This window comes from Pseudophryne corroboree, chromosome 3 (assembly GCF_028390025.1).
Source record: "Pseudophryne corroboree isolate aPseCor3 chromosome 3, aPseCor3.hap2, whole genome shotgun sequence".
NCBI lineage: Eukaryota > Metazoa > Chordata > Amphibia > Anura > Myobatrachidae > Pseudophryne > Pseudophryne corroboree.
In genome coordinates this window covers 57,344,348-57,359,800 of record NC_086446.1, presented here as the reverse complement: position 1 = coordinate 57,359,800, position 15,453 = coordinate 57,344,348, and the positions used below count along the sequence as shown (strand labels likewise).

The 15,453-nt window shown below is 40.4% G+C and overlaps 1 protein-coding gene and 1 pseudogene across 1 annotated transcript in view; one reads left to right on the top strand and one right to left on the bottom strand.

Moving 5' to 3' along the window:
* The window catches only part of LOC135057156 (NACHT, LRR and PYD domains-containing protein 12-like), a 143,977-nt gene that overhangs the window by 26,099 nt on the left and 102,425 nt on the right, over window positions 1-15,453 (bottom strand). Inside the window, exon 6 of the mRNA XM_063963055.1 lies at window positions 10,315-12,022. Within this exon, the coding sequence (XP_063819125.1) occupies window positions 10,315-12,022 (1,708 nt within the window). The remainder of the gene's footprint in view (window positions 1-10,314; window positions 12,023-15,453) is intronic.
* On the top strand, window positions 8,055-8,174 carry LOC134897634 (5S ribosomal RNA; annotated as a pseudogene).

Genomic DNA, 15,453 nt, shown 5'->3' with positions numbered 1-15,453 from the left:
CCAGCTGATGTACTGGGATCATCTGATTCTGATATACCAAAATCACTATCACTATGACTCGCTGAGGTATCAGTTTGATTCTGGGTTCGTGATGGATCTTTTTGCCATGGTCTGCGTCTGCGTCCTTTATCGTTGCCGCGAGTAACTGTTTCACTGCCAGATAGCCAGCGATAGACTTTATTATCCTCATAGTCATTGTCTACTGCATGCTTTTTATTCCTTTTAAACTTGAGAAGATCACGTTTGTATTGTTCACATTTTTGATCTAATTTAGTGATCCAGCTTGCATTTATCGGATCCTCAAGTAGTACTTTGGCATCATGCTGAAGTTTGTCAATCTTTTGACGGGTCAGATCTAATTCACGGCGTGACTCTTCGATTACTAGAACCATCAAGTCCAATGCGCATCTATTTAAGATGCCCACCCACTTACGGACAAACTCAGGATTATTACGGCCAATAGTAGGAATGTTTCTGGACCGGAAACCTCGCGGAATTTTTCTCTCCCTGTAGTACTCTGAGAGAGAAGAAGCATGTAAAAGGTAATCTGTTTCACGTCGTCTCAGCTTAAACAGCTGAAAATAGATGTCCTCCATAATTAGTGTGGTCTCTTTACCACCTGTGTTTTCCTGAAGCAAGATTGCCTCAATTTGTTCTGGAGTGAATCCAAATGTCTCACATGGTGGAAAAATAAAATTAAGACATCCCGTTGCCTCCTGCGAGGTCAGTGTTCCCCTCGGTGCCTCCATTATAAAAGCTTTCTAATATACAATGCTGTCCTGGCATATAAGCAGTAAAAGCGATTGGGCACAGGAACACACTTGGTGATGTCTTGTTAGAGAGATTAAGAGACTGGTAATAGTTAAAAAGTTTTAGGTGCCATACCACAAGCTGCTTGCAGGCAGCAAATATATTCCTCCAATTCAGTCGGCACTCAGGTCCTAAATGTTGAGCAGCTTCCCCCGGTGCCAGAATCCTTAGATAAATATTTCTCCAAAAGCGGCATAAACGGCACTCACAGGGTTTGTATATATGCAGAAAAAGCTGGTATATTTTATTGATGTGACGTTTCGGAGCTGCTGCTCCTTCTTCCAAACACCAGACAGAATAAACACATGGAAAGCACTTACCCCCTCTCTTAACACACCCGAATCAGACGCCGCTCATCTGCACCTGGGCTCACCTGCAGATCGGTTCCTAACGATGACGAACTTCCTGGCCACGGCTTCCGGCCATTGCCATGGCAACAGCCGGCTTGCGTTGCAGCCTCGGTTGTCACCATGGAGACGCGACCACCGGCTCCCTGTTCTTACAGACAGGCGGCGCTGGAAATAAAAAGAATAAAAAGAATATGAAAAAGAATATAACAATGCTTGCAGTGATTACAATTAAAACATAAATGAGCATAATGGACATACACTCCAGATTTGTTGAGAGCAATCCATAATGTTGGATTGCTCTCAACAAATCTGGAGTGTATGTCCATTATGCTCATTTATGTTTTAATTGTAATCACTGCAAGCATTGTTATATTCTTTTTCATATTCTTTTTATTCTTTTTATTTCCAGCGCCGCCTGTCTGTAAGAACAGGGAGCCGGTGGTCGCGTCTCCATGGTGACAACCGAGGCTGCAACGCAAGCCGGCTGTTGCCATGGCAATGGCCGGAAGCCGTGGCCAGGAAGTTCGTCATCGTTAGGAACCGATCTGCAGGTGAGCCCAGGTGCAGATGAGCGGCGTCTGATTCGGGTGTGTTAAGAGAGGGGGTAAGTGCTTTCCATGTGTTTATTCTGTCTGGTGTTTGGAAGAAGGAGCAGCAGCTCCGAAACGTCACATCAATAAAATATACCAGCTTTTTCTGCATATATACAAACCCTGTGAGTGCCGTTTATGCCGCTTTTGGAGAAATATTTATCTAAGGATTCTGGCACCGGGGGAAGCTGCTCAACATTTAGGACCTGAGTGCCGACTGAATTGGAGGAATATATTTGCTGCCTGCAAGCAGCTTGTGGTATGGCACCTAAAACTTTTTAACTATTACCAGTCTCTTAATCTCTCTAACAAGACATCACCAAGTGTGTTCCTGTGCCCAATCGCTTTTACTGCTTATATGCCAGGACAGCATTGTATATTAGAAAGCTTTTATAATGGAGGCACCGAGGGGAACACTGACCTCGCAGGAGGCAACGGGATGTCTTAATTTTATTTTTCCACCATGTGAGACATTTGGATTCACTCCAGAACAAATTGAGGCAATCTTGCTTCAGGAAAACACAGGTGGTAAAGAGACCACACTAATTATGGAGGACATCTATTTTCAGCTGTTTAAGCTGAGACGACGTGAAACAGATTACCTTTTACATGCTTCTTCTCTCTCAGAGTACTACAGGGAGAGAAAAATTCCGCGAGGTTTCCGGTCCAGAAACATTCCTACTATTGGCCGTAATAATCCTGAGTTTGTCCGTAAGTGGGTGGGCATCTTAAATAGATGCGCATTGGACTTGATGGTTCTAGTAATCGAAGAGTCACGCCGTGAATTAGATCTGACCCGTCAAAAGATTGACAAACTTCAGCATGATGCCAAAGTACTACTTGAGGATCCGATAAATGCAAGCTGGATCACTAAATTAGATCAAAAATGTGAACAATACAAACGTGATCTTCTCAAGTTTAAAAGGAATAAAAAGCATGCAGTAGACAATGACTATGAGGATAATAAAGTCTATCGCTGGCTATCTGGCAGTGAAACAGTTACTCGCGGCAACGATAAAGGACGCAGACGCAGACCATGGCAAAAAGATCCATCACGAACCCAGAATCAAACTGATACCTCAGCGAGTCATAGTGATAGTGATTTTGGTATATCAGAATCAGATGATCCCAGTACATCAGCTGGTGTCCCTTTAGGGAATCCACCAGAACCTTCAAAAGTTATAAAAGAACGACCACCCGCAGGGGCGGACAAAACAAAAGGGGCCACCACCAGGAAAGCAGCAAAGAACAAACAGCCATAGTGAATCTTTCATCGAGGGTGTTGACAGCAATAGAAATGGAGGTATTGCAAAAAGGCCTTTCATTTGTGCCAACCAATCTCCACAATGAGTTCGAATGGAAGAGAGAACATCATCAATTTGCACGGAAATTGCGCTTAAAAGAACATTTTCAGCATAAATCTCCCATCAAGGAGAAAACTCCGGTGGAGAAATTTATTCAAGCGGTTGCAAAGTCTACCTATGATCCACCTTCAACCAACCCCTCGTTAAAGACATTTAACAGACTCCTGGATGATTCTGTAACCAGATACACATCAGCAGCAGGTAAAGTGCAGAAGAATCTTTCTAGAGCGGAAACTATGGCACTAAAAGATCTTGCCAGTTATGAAGATATAACTATTCGGCCCGCCGATAAAGGCGGGGCCATAGTTATTCAAGGTATCAATGAATATCGACGGGAAATTGAGAGACAGCTGGCAGATACAGAGGTATATAAAAAGCTCCCGGGTGATCCGACAAAAATATTTCAGCTACAATTGCGATCACTACTGAATGAGGCAGTCCAAAGTGGACTCATTTCATCAGCTCTTCAGAAAGTTTTATGCAAAGAACTTCCAAAAATACCGGTTCTGTATACGCTGCCAAAGCTTCATAAGAACAAGGTTGACCCACCAGGTCGACCAATAATTTCTGCTCGTGATTCACTCTTCCAAACTACTGCTCAACTATTAGACTCTATACTTCAACCATTGTTACCCCTGAAAAAATCCTTTCTTAAGGATACGACGAGTTTTATTAAATTATTAATGGGGATTGATACAATACCTGACGGGACATTGATGTGTTGCCTTGATGTGACCAGCTTATACACGTCAATCCCCCACATTGGGGGGCTGGCGTCTATGAAGCAATTTTTGGTCAATCATTTAGATACTTCTGTGTTTAATCATGATTTGTTTTTGCAACTTCTTGAGCTAACATTGCTGAATAACTATTTTTTACATGATAGCCAGTATTATTTACAACTCCGTGGCTGCGCAATGGGGTCAGCAGTAGCCCCAGCGTATGCAAACATATATATGTTTGACATAGAAGAACAAATGTTCCTTAATAGACCTGAAGTTAATTGTAAAATACTTACATATACCCGCTATATCGATGATATTTTTATGTTATGGACTGGGGGTATTGATGCTTTTGAAAAGTTAATGCTGGAGGTAAATCAAATGGATACCACGATTAAGTTCACCCATTTAGTGAGTGAAAGTGAAATTCATTTTTTGGATGTAAACATTCGGGTCAATGAGGGCAGGATTGTGACCAATGTCCATTTTAAGGATGTTGAGCGCAATTCATTCCTCTTGGCCGGAAGCCATCATCCTATTCCATTAAAACAGGGACTACCCTTGTCTCAGATGATGAGGGTAGCCAGGGTGACGAGTGAAAAATCTATGATTCCACAGCAGTTGGATCTGCTAATTGATAAATTTAAATCTCGTGGTTATGATCAGGATTTACTTCAACAACAAAAAAGACAGGTATTAACAATGCCGAGGTCTCAATTGCTTGAACCTTCAAATCGTAGAGCTAAAAAGGTTATTCCATGGGTCAGTACCTTTACGGTAGCAAGCCCAGTAATTAATCAGGCCACCAAAGCACTCTGGCCAATTGTAAAAACAGACGAGGATCTGGGTTGCTTTAAAGAACATAGACCCATGGCTGCATTTAAACGGGGCCGTAACCTTAGAGATAGGTTAGTAAAAACAGATATCTCGGGTAGAGGGATTCCTAGACCCCCTAATGTATCCTTTAAGAAACCCGGCTGCTACAGCTGTTACAGCTGTGTTACCTGCAAATATATGTCTCCTTGCAAAAATTTCAAGCACCCCCATAATGATAAAATATTTGATATTCGCCACGTGTTGACATGTAAAAGCACACATGTGGTGTATGTAATATATTGCCCTTGTGGCTTATATTACGTGGGGCAAACTATCCGCAGCTTTAGAGAACGAATGGCCCTACACAGGTCCAACATCGATCTATCATTGGCTGGGAGAAGTATTGATCAGCCTGTAGCTAGGCACTTCAAGCATAAGGGACATGTATTATCTCAATTGCGTTATTTCATCATTGACCATGTTCCGGAATCTCCACGTGGGGGAGACCGGAATAGAACATTATTGTTGTCTGAAGCCAGGTGGATATTCAGGTTAAACACCATGACTCCACTTGGCTTAAACGAGAAGATTAACTGGAATACTATCATGTAATATACCACTGTGTTATTGTTTATTAATTTTATTTAATTTTGTATTTTTGTTTGGAGCTATTAATGTTGGATTGCTCTCAACAAATCTGGAGTGTATGTCCATTATGCTCATTTATGTTTTAATTGTAATCACTGCAAGCATTGTTATATTCTTTTTCATATTCTTTTTATTCTTTTTATTTCCAGCGCCGCCTGTCTGTAAGAACAGGGAGCCGGTGGTCGCGTCTCCATGGTGACAACCGAGGCTGCAACGCAAGCCGGCTGTTGCCATGGCAATGGCCGGAAGCCGTGGCCAGGAAGTTCGTCATCGTTAGGAACCGATCTGCAGGTGAGCCCAGGTGCAGATGAGCGGCGTCTGATTCGGGTGTGTTAAGAGAGGGGGTAAGTGCTTTCCATGTGTTTATTCTGTCTGGTGTTTGGAAGAAGGAGCAGCAGCTCCGAAACGTCACATCAATAAAATATACCAGCTTTTTCTGCATATATACAAACCCTGTGAGTGCCGTTTATGCCGCTTTTGGAGAAATATTTATCTAAGGATTCTGGCACCGGGGGAAGCTGCTCAACATTTAGGACCTGAGTGCCGACTGAATTGGAGGAATATATATATATATATATATATATATATATATATATATATAAAACAATTTCCCAAGTGCGCTAAATAAAAACGTATTTACAATGGTTCTTCCAGTGTTATTTCCATAGGTATGAATTGGATACTGGAGAAAGTTTGTATCTGGGGACCTGTAACAGACACCCCTCACCAAATAGTCACCCAAACAAGAGGCCCAAGGCCAATTAGTAAAAAAATATTTTAATAACATACATTTGAACAAATGGAATTTTTACACAAAGTTCATTATGTAATGTTCACAAAGATGTGTTTTAAAAAATAATGTCAGTAAAATACACCCAATATGTTTGTTATATAGTATTAACTCTAGATACTCCCTCACCTTTTACTGTCACTTCCACACACAGCCAAGATCCTCCAGGATCCATGTGAGATTTATTGAGGAAGTTACATTGCGTTGTGATTGTCAAACCAGCTATATACTTTTTGAGTTATATGGGCTAACACCTGAATCGGAAACAGTCTTGATTACAAGATCTGGATATCTTATTCAGGCAGTTTGCCAAAACATCGACATATGACTGCCAGTATTCCTAAAGGGAACTTCAACCAATAGTTCCTGACAAGGAACCTCATAAAGGAGTTTTTATTATTATTTTTAAGGCAGCCTGTAGAAACATCGATCTAGGATTACCAGTATTCCTAAGAGGAACCACCAATAAAGCTCCTATCAGGAGCCAGCATAAGAGATTCAATTATTCTTATTTCTAAGGTTGTGATCCTCCACATATAAATCTACTAATGGCAAATAAGCCTGTTTTTTTATATTTGTTACCCCTGATGCAGTCGACAAGACGAAACGTGTTAGGTTTGTCAATCAGAAGTCTCCAACCTAGTTTGTGATGATACTCCCTCTCGAGCTCGCACCTTGTAAAAGGTGAGGGAGTATCTAGAGTTAATACTATATAACAAACGTATTTGTTGTATTTTACTGACATTATTTTTTAAAACACATCTTTGTGAACATTACATGATGAACTTTGTGTAAAATTCCATTTGTTCAAATGTATGCTATTAAAATATTTTTTTACTATTTGGCCTTTGGCCTCTTGTTTGGGTGACTATTTGGTGAGGGGTGTCTGTTACAGGTCCCCAGATACAAACTTTCTCCAGTATACAATTCATACCTATGAAAATAACGCTGGAAGAACCATTGTAAATACGTTTTTATTTAGCGCACTTGGGAAATTGTTTTTTATCTTGTATGTAATTTAGGTCTTTCAACAGGAACCTCTCCCGTTGTGCTGCTCCCAGCTTGGCGCAAGATAAGGATACTGTTGTGTTATATATATATATATATATATATATATATATATACGCTTTCAGGCAGCACACCTTTCCATAAGCAAAATTTCATAATGACACATTAAATCTAAACATTAAAAAATAATAATTGGTCAAAATGTTATTGATCAAAAAATGCATTTTGCATTGGCTGGGCATTCTATTGCCAGCCTCAAGCGTATGTTAATTGATCACATGCCACCCAATGTCAGAGGGGGTGATCGGCTTCATGAATTGAAGAAACGCGAATCGAGATGGATTTATGGTCTTAACACAATTTCCCCACGTGCATTAAATGAGAATAATCCGCTTAATATCTTTTTGATATAATTGAATTATTTTTTCTCCAGGGGTGACCAGCCTTTTTGATCTTTTTTGATCAATAACTTTTTGATCATTTATTATTTTTTAATGTTTATATTTAATGTGTTATTATGATATGTCCTTGGATTATGTATTTCTATGTACATTGTATAAGTTTTATAACTGTATGGGTTTTTTTTGTAACATGTCTATGTCTTAATATTTTATTTGTCACATCTGTCCCTGGGCTTCCCTGTCTTTTAACTGTAATTATTTTACTACCGATACACTCTATAATATTTGAGTGTATAAAGTTTTGATTACGATTCATAGTGTTGCCGCTGATGTGCACGGGAGGTCCAGGCTAATGCCGCTTGTACCAGTGATTAAGTACAGGCTTTGTTTAGTGTGGAATGCAAGGTATTTCCGGATGCGTTCCACCTTGTTGCTAGGATACACTGATACTAACACAGATCCATTTCCTATAATCTATCTATTGCTGTAAACTCCACTCTCTATCCTTTGGTGCACTCTCATTAGTGCGTCAGAGACACAATATATGCCATTTTTATCTACTACCATACCCCACCGCCTGTGTCCAATCTCGTCTGATCTTGGAAGCTAAACGGTGGTGGGCTAGGTCAGTACCTGGAAGGGTGACCCCCAGGGAATACCCAGTGTTAGTAGTATGGCAATTTGTCAATTCTGACAAAAGCACTAACAGCAGGATTACCAACATCTTTCCTTCCTTCATCCTGGTATATCCATATGTCTTGAAAACAGGATTATTATCAATGTGAGAAATCTTCAATATCTCAGTGATAATTATCCATAAGAGAATATATTTATATGCAAATCAGGCTCACATATTGTGACTATGAAATAAATCTGCATGATCAATTTAGATATTCATTAATATACAGGGCAAGCTTGTACTGGTGTGCTGGAATATGGATGTGATACTGTCAGTGTGCACATTCTTCCACCAATCTATGTGGATATAGATAAACCAGAACACAATATACATTTTAAACATATATATATTTTCTTTATATAAACTTTATTTTTCTCGGCAAAGTAAAGTAAAGTTTGGTTATTAACAAGGTTTGGCTCAAACTATTTATGTACATCTACTCATCTTAGTAATGGGATACAAAAAGGAAAATTCATTTTATTTAATATAACAACAAAAGTTATGTCTTAATCACCTAATATATACACACACATTTCTATTATTTATAAATATAAAGAGTGCGCCCACCCAAGAGTCTTCTTTCCCTTTTCCCATCCTCTGCCATAGATTAATACTGACTGTGTGTGCACCACTAGATCAAGTCAATTAGGAATAATCCCTATAGATATTTGTTATTTCTGGTATACACAAATTAAAAAAAATAAAATACTTTGATTGTCCGGAAGATTGTTGATTCTGAACTAGTCACAAAACATCAGATCCTGGTGACAACTGCAGAGTTAGAGGACCCATTAAGAGGCGGCACTATGGGGGAGTAATAATGGACTGACTCCTCCCCTTTATTATGGCCTGTGGTTGCCAGTCTAGCTCATTATTAGTACCTAGTTGGTACAGCCGGCTGCAGATGCCTTTATAAGGAGGGGCGAGGCTGGTGCAATGCATGGGCTGCACCTCTGCTAGTCCAACCTCTGGACAGAGAGAGAACAGGGTAGGGGAACCTTCACCAAATGCCTCATCTTGCAATTTAGTGATAGCATAACCAGTTTGTTTGTGCAAGAAAACGCAGCATTACTGGTTCTACCAAATGTTACCCGCATCATTCTTCTTTATGGTTTTGATTAGAGCCATTTGTAGCCAATCTACGTGGAAGAGATTGCTGAAAATCACTCATTATACATGGAAAATACTTTAAAAAAAAATTAAATTGTAAAACCAAACCGCATAATAGGACAATTCTACTATAAATGTATATTTATTCAGCATTCCCGCTACAGAAAACAAACACAAGTAGCAAAACACTGTGGTACCTCCTTATTGACAACCAGTGCCAGACTGGGGCATGAGGGGCTTATCTGGAAATGCAGAAATAGGTGCCCAGGCTTAAGGTATGTGGTCAGCAACTAAAGGGCAACTATTAGAGAGTACATGCAAAAAATACTGTAGGGCTTTCTAAGGCAGGAGAGTCCACCAGGGATTTCCCTTGTATACCTGGTCCAGTTTGACCCTGTTGACAACAATCAGGAGTGATGTGAAAGTGGCTTTCTCACAGTACCAATAACTGGACAGAACTTTGTCTCTCTCAGTTCATATTGGTTTAAATGATTTCTAATTGGGAAAGAGTGAAAACTTCTTCCCTATTATTCTGCCAACTCTCAATTAATTAAATTATATTCCTATAGACCTACAGAATGGTCTGTTCCCACCGTGTCCTCTCATATACAAATAAGTACTGTAACATAAATAGTATCTCACAACAGAATCAGTATGATTTACCGGCAGGCAGGATGCCGGCTGTCCATATCCCGACAGCGGCAGCCGGCTGGCAACAAAGTGAGCACAAAGAGTCCACTTGTGGGCTCGCTACGCTCACCATGCTGTGGACTCGGTGGCTCACTGTGCTCGCTACAGGATCTATTCCCACTCTATGGGTGTTGTGGACACCCACGAGTGGGAATAGTCCTGTTTTGCCGGGATTACGACTGGTGGCATTATCGGCTGTCAGGATTCCAGCATCGGTTTCCTGACCACCAGGATCCCTACAGCCTCACAACTTATATTAGGTTTAAACCTTTGATTTGCTTACTGAACATTCATAGGCCACAAGACAACATTGTCAGTAATGTGTCAAATACGTACCTAAGCTGTGAGCACTTAGAAAGTGGTTTAGACAGAACACTCCGAACCTTTGGTCCGATTACGCAACCAATAAAAGTAACACCATGTTGTATTGTGCTTCTCTCCAAGCAGTAGGCCACAGCCTGGTAACCAATGTTCTCCTGGTTTTCGTTTTTATAATATTTATTGTTAATTGCAACGTGAAGTAAGTGAGACATCATTCTCTCCACAAAGTCCTCGTCCTGTGTCTCATACAGGCAGCAGAGTATCTCATTATGGCAGACTAATGACTTCCTCTTCAGCCATTCCTCCAAGACAGATTTTTCTCTGAAGGAAATGGGACAAACAATGGTTCTCTGAGTCTCCAGGATTTGTTTTTCTCTTGAAAGACCAAATAGAAATCGTACAGTTAATGTTAAATGTAGTTGGTCTTTTGATGCCTTCAGTAATTTTTCCACTTCCCAAGTCTTCAGGAAAAGAAAGTATTTTTTCCATGATTTCTCATCCAGGACATAGTAGAGAGCAGCAAAGAACTCCTGCACACTCAGATGGATGAAGCTGTAGCAGGTTCGGGTGTCAACATCCCTGTGGAAGATGTTCTCATTCAGAAACACAGACTCCACCTCTGACATAGAGAGTCCATGTCTTACAAGATCTGATTCTTCAAACAGAATTCTCTGGTCCCACACTCCTTCATTGGCCAAAGCACTCAGCTTCTGTATACATGTGCTTATATGCTGGGCAGAGTCTCTTCCATGATACATTATTAAACTTTTTACGTAAAGCAGGTAAATGGATGTGGATGTCTTGCAACTGATTGTGTGTAATCCCTCTTGTAATTGCTGTTTCATTACAGTACAGACAATCCAGCAAATTACAGGAACAGCGCACATGGTGTACAGAGTGTCATTGTCCTTTATTGTACTAATGACCAGGTCTGCTTGTTCTTTGGTTTGAAAGAAATTATAGAAATATTCCTCACGCTGATCTCCTGTAAACCCCAGAATCTCCACATATCGAGTACATTTTGCAAAGTCCTTTAGTACCATTAATGACAATGGCCGTGTGGTGATGATTAGGGAACTTTTGAGAATTTTTTCTTTAAATAAACTATTTAGAAGGATTTCTTTGGAGACCTCCTGAAATGGGTCATCACAAACCTTAGCATCTCTTTTTGGTGACCATTTCAATTCATCAAAACCATCAACAATGAAAAGTATTTCTTCAGAGTGATGGAAGATTGTCTGCAACAGATCAGATGGACAGGTCAGGCCACAAAACCTGGATAAATATCCAGCCAGGCTTATGTTACCAGTGATGGTGTTGACTTCTCTACAGTTTATATAGAACACAAACTGAAACTTGTCCTTATACAGATTCCCAGAGGCCCAGTCCAGCATGATCTTCTGGGATGTCATAGTCTTTCCTATCCCAGCTGGTCCCTGTAACACCACAGTCTTGGGAATAATTCCATTATCAGCAGGATCAAACAGAGCCTGTATAGTGGTTGGGGAATACTTATCTGATGATCTGTCTTCCATAATCTGTAGATGCCTCTGTCCTGAAGCTGTTAACTCATGTTGTCTCTCCGCTTCTTCCCGATAATTATGTATCAGTAAAAGTGTTACGTATCTCTTCCCCAGTTTGATATACTCCCCTAACCTTGCGTTATGATCTTCAAAAACTTCATATTTCTCTCTAATGTATTTCAGATATTTTATCCTGTAGCCTGTAGAGGATTTAAACATATGTAATTAAAACATTATAATAGATATATTGATCAGGTTTACAGTCTCAGTACAGTTCTATAGATATAATTGAGCTGTGGGCGACATTATAATAAAACAGTGCATACAGTAAACTGAGAAGAGCTCTCAGGATACGTTAAAAACTTTTCAAGAATTCAGAAATAAAATATATACACTTATTAAACGGCTTTTACCAACAGGAACCAGGGGTTCTTTAAGAAAGTAGGAGGTCCATGCACAGTCTCCTCCATCCAGGGCCCCTCCTCTCTAGCAGGTGTAGATTCTGAGCACTAGGGGCTGAGACTTTAATACTCATGTGCATATCTCCACTTACCCAGTGATTTTTCTACTGAGCATGTGCAAAACTCTGGAAAAATGGCCACTGTGCCATTTTCCCATGACTTCTCCAGTGCTGCAGAGATTGCCGCAGGACTCCAGAAAGGTAAGTGTTCAAGAAATGGGAGCAGTGTTTGTGATATGTGTCCCGCTGGACACACTGCACCTATTATAAATATGACAGACATACACTGTACGCCTTGTGTAAGATGCATCTCATACAGTTATATTAGAGATGTAAAGACCACGGCTGCCATAGTATCTCCACTATTCTGGCGTGTGGGTGGGTGGAGAATTCACTGACATTTAACAACAGAAATGCTTAGGCTATGTTTCAGATAGATCTACATAAAACCTGGATACTTATTCTTAATTAATGTAACTTTGTACCTTAGCAAATCCCTGCTGCACTGCAGGGCGTGCAGATCTAAAATGGGCAGAGAGAGTCAAGTGAAGTAAAGAGCAATATCATTGTTGGCCCGAACACCTGATATTGGGCGATCGGATGATGATTGTACAGGGGTGTATGAAGTACCATTGCAGAAACTTTAGACGATAAGCGAGAGTTATAATGCTCCTGCAATAATCAGGATTGGGAGGTCGCATCTTATGTTCTGCATAGGTGAGATCCCAAGCACAGAGAGGAGCCGTGTGAGACAGTCTCACCCTCATTCCCGGCTCTGCTGCTGCCGCCTCCTATCAGATGGGGTCATGCTGGGTGATCGGTGGACCGGGAGAGTTTAACCTAATCAGCCGAGGATCGGGAATGTGTGTACCCAGCTTTAGGTGTGAGAGACGCGTGTCCAAACTCAGATCTAAACTGCAATGTAAAAATAAAGCTGCCCAGCGTTTGTGGGCGACATGCAAAAGCAGCCAGTATTTACCCTGCATGCATTATCAATAATGTGTTTGAACCCCTGTTACAGAGCATTTCCTCATATCCAACAAACATTACTTATATATAGTAATTGGCAAATTTTCTGATGTTTGTTAAGAAAACCATACTTTACATAGGAAGGCATTTAGCACCAATGTGAAGCATGATTTCAGCTTACTGCACCTTCTGTTGTTTTGCTCAAAGTTTTAGCACCAACAGAAAGGTAGGGATTGTTTACAGTACACAAGATCCAAGAAAACAGGGATCTGTAGCATACTGTACAGCAGCACAGAGCACACACTACACTCACTCAGTATCGATCTGCCCTCCAGACTAGAAAGATGGACCTCTCATCATCAGAACCTGAAAGCGTTTCCTCACTATGGCTTAGTATTGAACACACATGGCTAGAAAAGGAAATATAACAATAGAATAGCTAAATATGTGTTTGTGGTAGTTCTAGTTTGTTACAAGTTTGTTGTAGATCTGGGAATCTGAAATGGTAGCTGGGACATTAGACAGCCTGTAGCATAGCATTTGTGGTATTCATTTGTGGATGGTGATTTACAGATGGAGCCTCGCTCATCTATACCATTTATGGTGTTTGTCTTGATCATGGAGTCGTAGTGTGCCTGGTTGCAGGGTGGTGCATAGAGCTTAGCGTGGCATATGGCATTACCAGTGAGTGTAATACCAGCGATCATCCACCAGATGTCACTTTTGAAAATCACCATTGTGCATGCTTGAGGTATCCAATAAAATACTACAGTGCAAGAATCACCATTGCACATGAGTGAGGTCTCCATTGAAATACACTATAGTGCAATAACTACTTTACTGTACATATCTGTGGCTATGTTGGCCTAGTGGTATCACCAAAGGTTACCATGCACTTCACCATTTTGTGTGTAATAGCGGCTCAATCTGCATCAGAAATGAAACGTTAGTGTTTTCCAGGAAAACACTATCGCAGAGCATTTTGTATGCAAATACAGTCGCAGTCACACACAGAATAAAGGCTTGCTGCATGTCATTTTAATCAGTAGAAGCTGCTTGTGTGTCCTATTATATTACTTTGAGTATAAGACACATTTCTGCAGAACAAATGCAAACAAACATGATCGGCGCTACTGAATCCCGTAGCGGATGGTGTGACTTCAAGGGCTGTTTAGAATAACTGCAGCAAGGATGTAGGAGGACACATCTGTAGATTGGCTCAGCGTCTCCAATGCACAAAAAGAAAAGCATAGTTCAGAGTTCTACACAGCTTGGCATAGTGGTATCAGCGATGGTTGCCATGCCCGTGAGCTAGAGTTTGATAGCTGCAAAGGACACACTTGTATTGTATACCTGTGTAAAGTTTAGCACCCACAGTTTTTTTTATTTTGCCAAAACAAGTCCCGTCATACTTTGAATACAGCCTCAGACTTGCACACAGATATACAGTCAAAATTAGAAAAAAACGTAGGTGCTACTTATTATTACACAAATATACAAGTGTGACTTTTCAAATTATGAGAGTCTAATCTTTATGAGACTAAGGGGTATATGCAATTGCGGTTGAATTGCCGAAAATGTAGAAAAACGGGTCATATTCCACACAAAAAACCTGTCGAATTTGATTCGACAATGCAATACAGTACTTTTCGACAAAAAAACTGCCGTTTCATTTTCAACTTTTGGCAATTCGAAATTTTTTCAATTCGACATTTCTGCAATGCTAAAATGCGGCTTTTCGGCAAAAGTATATTCAGTTGAAGAATGTCGATTCGACAACAGTGCTTTTCGACAGTCATTTCGTCAATTTCATTCTGCCTCATTTTCCTGTCGTGATCTAATAACATTTTTTAAAAACATGAATTTTTTGGTGCTTTTTTTATTGCTAATAGCATATCTATTTATATTAGAATATGGATGCAACCACACCATGAGGCTCCAGCTGGGGCTATGTTGTAGATGAGACCAGCACTCCAAATATAGTCAAACGTTTTTATGCCATTTAATAACACATCACAAACTGGTTCTCTGTGCAAATTCAGCAATTTGTACCATCACAAACGGGTTCATTGTGCAAATTCAGCAATTTATGAACATGACTTTAGTAGTATCAGGTATCAAGTATCTCACACGTCCTGTGTATACTGGGGATGTGCATCCTACCCAGCCGAGTCTCCCAACAGCTGTTTCGGCTACCGCCGT